The 8,447-nt window shown below is 32.6% G+C and overlaps 1 protein-coding gene across 1 annotated transcript in view; it reads left to right on the top strand.

The window, feature by feature from the left end:
- LOC106876746 (pleckstrin homology domain-containing family H member 2) overlaps window positions 1-6,809 on the top strand; it is a 101,379-nt gene extending 94,570 nt beyond the window's left edge. Inside the window, exons 4-5 of the mRNA XM_014925433.2 lie at window positions 794-946; window positions 2,143-6,809. Coding sequence (XP_014780919.1) covers window positions 794-946; window positions 2,143-2,226 — 237 coding nt within the window. The 3' untranslated portion in view covers window positions 2,227-6,809. The remainder of the gene's footprint in view (window positions 1-793; window positions 947-2,142) is intronic.
- Window positions 6,810-8,447: the final 1,638 nt, after the last annotated feature.

An 8,447-nucleotide genomic window follows, 5' to 3' on the forward strand; every position in this document is an offset into this window, starting at 1 on the left:
GTAGTTGGAAATAAGGTAAAAGATGACTTGTCAGAGAAAATAACATTCGTCCACTGTTCTAGGAACCAATTCTGTAGGTTTTTACTCCACTGTAAATGCTTTGTAACATTTGTTTTTCAAAGTAGTGGTTTTCTGATTGCAGCCCTCCTGGCAAACAGTTTTTGTGGAAACTGGGTTCTCAGGGTAGTCATTAAACTCTGCAGTAATTTTGGGAGCTGTACTTTTGTGATCTTTTCTAACAATTCATGTAAGAGTCTGACGGTCCCTATCTGAAAATTTTGTTTTTCTTCCTGAGTTTTCTTTTGATGAGGAGGTTTTTCCCTCTTTCTCTAAGGCTGTCATTACTTTCGAGACAGTACTTCTTGATACACCAAACATTTCGGTTGTTTTCATCATGCTAGCACCTGCCATATGAGCACCAACAATTTGACCTCTTTGAACGTCTGATAGATCTGTCATTTTAATGAATTTTAATTACCTTTTTCTGATGATATCTGAAAAGAAACAGCAATTTTAGCAAAACATTAAGCAACACTAATGATAAATAAAAAACATGAAAATAAACATACATTTGATAGTTTAATAGATATTTCAAAATTATGATGCTATGATACTAGGTGTTTCCATTATTTTATCCAACCCTTCTATATCAATGTATATGTCACCGCTCGCAGAGCCAATAAAAGTTAACCAATACTGCGTTCTTAAAGGGTGGAATTTCATTCATCTTTTGTCACATAAAATTGTGTTCTGAGGGAAAATTCACTTCTAACCTGCCATGTTTTATTTACAGCAACCAATCAGCAACTTTGATTTCAAATCCGTCGTAACATTTGGTGGATGGAAAGATGATTTCATGCTTGTTGTTAACCAATTGATTGAGTCAGCTCCCCATCACTATGAACATAGGACAGAGAAAATGTTGTTTGTACTGCCAAAACCCAAGGTATGGTCTTTTATTTTTCTTGTTGATTATTTTTAACATATATACAAAAGCCTTTTTCAAAGACGTGTACATTCGCTTCATATAGATTTTCACATAAAGATACATTCATTCATATATGCATGCAAACTTACATTTGGTATATATATGAGGTAGTGAATTCAATTCCCAGACTGGGCAGCATGTTGTGTTATTGAGAAAGACATTATGTCATGTTGCTCCATTTTACGCAGTTGTAGAAATGAATTGCAATGTCACTGATGCCAAGCTGTATCGGCCTTAACCTTGGATAACATTGGTGGTGTGAAGGGGGTGGGAATGGAGAGGCTGGTATTCTATAAACAACCTTATGTCAGTAAATACTTCATTATTTTCAAAATTAATTGAATCTAAGAACATATATTTCAATATGGTTAAAGACATGGAAGTAATGATCAAACTCTTAGGAGTTACTGACTTAAATATTGCATACTTGTTTACAAAGTAAATGTATGGGATAGATTGAGTACCAAGGATTTGAAAAACCGTCAGAGTATTTAATATATTTTAGAGAAACCAGTTTTTTTTGTTTTTGTTTTTTTGAAACAGAAACGTAATTTGACTGACAGATGAATGGATGGGAAAATAATTTCATTATAGAGTGAAAGATAAATTAGGCTTGGAAAAAGAAAGATTTGTGATGAAGTGGTTTTGATGAATATTACAAATTAGGTCTGCATGCAATAACAGATAGCAACACATTGAAGAGTTGTGGAGACACAGATCAACTTAAGAAACTTGGATGAAAAAACAGGCCTAAATGAATATATAAATAAATAAATAGATAGATAAATTGTCAAAATACAGTGACTTTTATTTATTTATGATGAAAATGATAGTACTAATGATAATATTTTCTACTTTGGATATAAGGCCAGCAATTTCAAAGAGAGGTGGTGTTGATTAAATTGATACTAGTACATGAAATACTTTTTTATCAATTCCAAGGGGATGAAAGACAAAGTTGACCTCAAGGGGATTCTGAAGATGTGTTAACTAGGTAATGTAAGGTCTTTTGTCTAACATTCTGACAAGTCTACTAATCCATCAACCTGATGCTTGATGATGATGATGTTGATGAGGGTGGTATCGATATTTTGATGTGATACTATAAAATGATGTAAACCTCATGTCTAAAACTGATTTCCTTTTACTTCCAGATCCTTGAATTAAGTCTATTAATCGCTAGTTACATCAACAGTCGTCTACAACACCCATCTCCAGACAGTGCCGACGATATATAACCAACCATCTAGCTCTTTCTCTTCCTGTGTAATAAAATTCATCACTTGCCCTTCGATTCCTGAAGCTTCCGATATTTTATCCAATACACGAAACAATGATTAAAAAGAAAAAAAAATTGAAAAAAAAACACCATGAAAGAAGTTCCTGTAACTTCCTGCAAAACAGTTCTTCTCCAATGACAGATTCATTGGTTTGTACCATGACCTATTTAGGGTCCTTAAGAGGCCCTTGATGAGATACTTTTACAGTCCATTACATCCTGGTGGAATCCATTTCTCTCCTAGCAGATACATTCAGCATTTGGTTAATATAAAACGGGTTTCCCCAAGTGTCCACACATCAGCTTGCAATCCTGGAACAGCGATATAATAGTGGTGAGATAATGAGCACCATTTCCAGTGCCAATCAACCATTTGACATTTAATGTATATAGACAATACATACATCAAACATACATGCATACATATATGCATATATATATATATATATATATACACATACACACATATATGTATATCCATCTCTTCAGTTTTTGTCATTTTAGTTCATACGTTCCATTGCAGACATTTTTTTCTTGATAGGATCCAAGAAAATAAAAGGAAGAAATAATACCAAACAAAAAACAGAGACTATTTTTGCTTTGAAAGATTGCCTATTGAAGGACACTCTATTCGTATCAAGTTTTATAATTATATAATCAAGAAATACCATTCTTTCAGTTTTTCTCTCTGTCTATTTATCTATCTATCTATCTGTCTCTTTACTTTCTCTCTTCCAGTAAGAGACAGAAGGCATCAAACGGAATGAAAACAATATATTCTTATATTGAGATTCTAAATATCAGAGAGCAATATCTTTAAAAATAATCTGTGTTCTTCTATGTTTAGCATCCAATTGATGATTAAGGTTTGTTCTGAAGTTTACAGCAGAAACATAACAAGAGAAGAAAAATAATAATTATAAAAAAAAAAGAAAACCAAATGGAGAATACTGATTAAATAAATAGTTATATATATATATATGCATGCACACACACAGACACACACACATGCATGAACGCGCACACACACATACATGCATGCATGCACACACATATATATGCTTAGATATTATATACATATATATATAAAATTTAGGATATATTAGGTACATATGTGATGCATACACACACACATATGCTTAGGTGTGTATTGTGTGTGTGAATATGCACATCTAGACATGGTTCATATATATATATAGATACATATGTATATATGTGTATGTATGTATATATATATATATATATATATATATATATATATATATATATATATATATATATATATATATATATATATATATATATATCAATATATATTACATGAGCTTGTTTAGAAATGAACAGAATTAGCACTCAATACATCGAATAGAGTTTGTGTTTATTTTGGATCAATATTCAATTCACTCCATTGTATCTCAGAGTTAACCACTACTGCCATAGAGCTCTGCACCTGCAGTTGGCTTTTACTTGTGTACAGCACCTTGAGTAACAATGGAATATATTAGCAACTGGTTATGTGTATGGGTTTGCTTATTTAAGTACAGGCTAAGGTTATGTGTATATGTGTGTGTGTGTATACACATGCATGCATATATATCTATGTATATATGCATGTATGTATATGTGTGCATATATGTATAAATGTGTTAGTACTTATGTATATGAGGGAATATATTAAATATATATAAAAATATATGTACATACATATGCATACATGTACAGACACACACACATGGATACTTTATATATACATACATGTATGTATGTGTATAATTTTGTCTATATAGTTATAGATATACATACAGTGACATGTAATATGCATACATATATGTACATTATTTACATGTACTTTTAAATCATATTATTTGTATTATTTATATATACATATCACAGGTAAATCATTTATATATGTGCATCAAATATATATTATATCTCTATATTGATATCTTGTGATATACATATATATATATTGTATGTTATATACTTAATTTGTACAAGACAAAAGAATGTAGTTTGAAATTACATCATCTTTACATGTATGTGTGTGATGATTACCTAATGAATATTTAAAAGTAATTTCATTTAATCCTTAAATCCAATGTACAAGTCAGTTTATCAGCAGTGTTATGCTAATAAACTATGTATAATATGTGTTTATAGTTGACCAGATGTTAAAAAAATATAGGCAATAGATAATTTCTCTACTGCCAAATATATTTTCAAGCATTTTTACAACTATAAACACTCATCAATATATGTATTCATCAAAGATGGCGAGTTGGCAGTATCGTTAGTATTGCCAAACAAAATGCTGGTGGCATTTTGTCTGGCAATGTCCATCTTTATGTTTTGAGTTCAAATTCTGCTGAGGTCGATTTTGCCTTTCATCCTTTCGGAGTTGATAAAATAAGTACCAGTTGATTTCTGGGGGTGTCAATGTAATCAACTTTGTACCCCTCTAAATTGTTGGCCTTATGCCAAAATAAATAATAAATACACACGGTTATCATTATAAAACTTCTAACAAAGTGACTTGTATGATGGATTTTGAAAAATTAATTTTGTGTAATCATTAAGTTATTGTCACTGAAACACATGTAATGATGACATGCATAAATTCACACTGTTCTCTTGTTACATACTATTTATTCATGCTTCATGATCATTATTGCCAGCAAACCTTAATATGAGATTATCTGTGAAATAATATGGATTTTCTTTTTACCCATCTGTTATGATAAATATTGGGAAATATGATATAAATATCTGTTCATATGTATATATACATATATATCTATATATCTGTATGTATGTCGAGATACATGTGTGTGTGTGTGTGTGTGTTTATATACTTCTATACACATATTGATGTAGTATATATATAAATAAATACATACATACATATATGTATGTATATCAAATAGTCCATTTGAGACAATATAGGCCTGCATTTGAAAGGAAAAAATACGATTTTCAGATGAGCATCAAATTTTTCTTTCTCAAAAAAAAGAAAAACATACAAGAAAATCAGGATAGATATGAAAATCTGTCACTTTTGCAAAAAAACTAAGGAAGGTTGCATGTATATATATATAGGTAAAAAATTAAGGAGTGCATGCGTTACATAAATAATATTTTTAGGATTAAATAAAAGGACAAATCCTGAAAATATATATATATATATATATGTATATATTTTTAGGATTAAATAAAAGGACAAATCCTGAATATGTGTGTGTGTGTGTATTTATTTGGAAAAGGAATAGAAATAGAAATAGCTTTCAAATATATAATACTGTACCACAGACTTTCTGTTTCTAATTCTAGTATATGTATGTATATATATGTGTATGTGTGTATATCTACATATCTACCTACCAATCTCTCTCTCTTCCTCTTTCTCCATATATATATATGTATATGCACACACACACACGAAGAAAATATCATAAAAGTTAAGATTGAAAGATATATCAATTTATAGAATTGTACTAAATGGTAGACCACATTCAAGAATATCAGTTAGCTTATATTTTTTCACACTAGTTATTTTCATTCCTTATATTCTGTATTTGCTGTCATTTTTTCCTTTCTTTGCATCATATTCATTCTCTGCCAGGAACTAAGAAAAACAGCTTTCCTAACTAATATTAAGATGTAAGGAACTGAAGCCCTTATTACATTTCTAACTGACCATTCAAAACTAGAATATTTTTCGTTTACATCTTGTTTGTTTTTTCGGCCTTTTATTTTTTTTCAGTTTTGTTTGGGAAAAGTTCGTTTATTGTCTGAAAATTACTTAGTCTTTAAGCATGAATCCTGAAGTAATAGTATATTATCTTTATTGGACTATATCATATACATACATACATATGTATCGCTCTCATTCTTCACATGTATTGAGTAACCTATTTCTGGTCATATAAACACCTATTACTTTACACACACACACACACACACGCGCATGCATGCACACATACATATATTTAGGAAGTTAAAAGTTATGGTAAGTCGTAGAGTGACGATTGATTTTGCACCTATAAAACATTCAGCAGTATAGGCCTTCAGCCATTTGACTGATGAGTGACCTATAATGTTAGGCGCTTTATAGACACAAAACCAATGGTCACTATGATAACTTTTAACTTCCTAAACAAATATATTGCTCTAATGCTTTAGAGTGTGCTTCTTTTTCAGATATATGAACAACAGACCCTATATATATATATGTGTGTGTTTGTATACACACACACTTGTAAGCATTTTCTTTTGTATCATAACATTAAAAAAAAAATCATGTAAGAAGGAGATATAATTTGGAAACTTAACACCCCTTTTGTTATGGGAATTGTAAAAGTGCTATAGACATGACAAACAAATGAGAATAGTATGCATATATCGGTCTGGTTTATTGGTTTAAAAGGATGGTTATTGTTCTTTTTTTAACCTTATCCAAATTAAAGATTATCGCCAACTATCAGCGAGCGGTATTTTGCTTTTTATGATAAGGTCATAAAATTAAAAGATCTTATACAAAAACTACTTGATTGTTCTGTTATATCACTATGTTGTCTATTTGTTGTTATGTTTTTTTTTTCATATTCCACACCATGTGACATGTTCCCTCTGTTTTCTTTCTTACGTTTGATTATAATCGCCATTGTATCATTCAAATATTTCATACTTCATTTGTCCATGATTTTAATTTTTACACCCCAATAATTTGAACTATCTACCTACCTTTGACAGGGTTCCCTGCTTCCTTGTCTGGTGGGCAGTGCTGAGCTGGGGATAGATGAGTGCTTGGTGAGAACTGTACAAGCCATGAACAGGGATGTTCTCAGTAAGGTGGAAGTTGGCAAAGAGTGTAGCAAGGAATTTAGTGTACCAGTAGGAGTTCACCAAGGATTGGTTCTCCACCCTATCTTGTTTATCATAGTTCTCCAGGAATTTAAAACTGGCTGCCCTTTGGAGCTCCTCTACGCTGATGACCATTAATATAGCAAAGGCTAAAGTCCCTATAAATGAGAAAACAGAAAAATCCCTGATCCCTTCAGGGTGATGGTCCTACTCGATATGTAGAAAGGTGTTGGTAGAAACTTCATACTGGTACCCAGTGCAAGCTATGGTCAAGTAAGAGATGCAGTGGTATCAAAATATGGTTAACAGAGAAAGTAATGCTTATGTGCGGCAGATGTGCAGGAAACAGACTCCCTCAAATATCGGGTAGGATCCTTAGAAATAGCAGATAGTTTCCATTACTTAGGTGACCAAGTTAGCTGTGGAGATGAGGCTCTGACAGCGTAGTTTCTAGAATAAGAACAAGCTGGGTAAAATTTAGAGAGCTTCTACCTTTGTTGGTATCTAAGGGCCTGTCCCTCAGAGTGAAAGGCTAATTGTATGATGTCTGTGTATGAACAGCTATGCCACTTGGCAGTGAGATATGGGCTGTGACTATTGAAGACATGCAAAAGCTTGAAAGAAATGAAGTCAGTATGCTCCCCTCGATGGGTAATGTTAATGGGCGTGTACGACAGGATGTAAATGATTAAAAGGAAAATTGGGTATAAGAGTCATCAGATGTAGTGCGCAAGAGAGAAGACTACACTGGTATGGTTATGTGATGCATATGGATGAGGGCAGCTGCATTAAGAATCGTCGATCGCTAATTGTGGACGTGGGACAAAATGGGGAAAAACGATCTTCAGAGAGATGACAATGGACCGCGATTCCTGGCGATTTGCTGTACTTGAAAAAACACGTCAGACTAAGTAAAGTCGTGACTATCTATACATACAGGCATGTCCCTCTGTCAGTAGAGAGGTCCTTGTCTTGCGGGCTCGCGGGTGCTGGTTTCACATAAAATCACCCATGCTTGTAACGGTGCTACGTAAGAAGTACTTGTATCGGTGTCATGTGGAAAAGCGCCCATTAGAGGCCATTTAAAAAGCTTTTGTATCACTTGATAGGCACCCAACACACACTGTAAAATGGATGGTGTTAGGAAGAGCATCCAGTCATAGAAACCATGCCATAACAGACAACTGGAGCCCAAGTAACTCTTGTGTTGCCCAGCGCTGTCAGACCGTCCAACCCATGCCAGCATGGAAAACGGCGGTTAAATGATGATAATAATTCGTTTTTATATATATATATATATACGCGCACACACACACACAC

Source organism: Octopus bimaculoides, chromosome 6 (genome assembly GCF_001194135.2).
Source record: "Octopus bimaculoides isolate UCB-OBI-ISO-001 chromosome 6, ASM119413v2, whole genome shotgun sequence".
Lineage (NCBI taxonomy): Eukaryota > Metazoa > Mollusca > Cephalopoda > Octopoda > Octopodidae > Octopus > Octopus bimaculoides.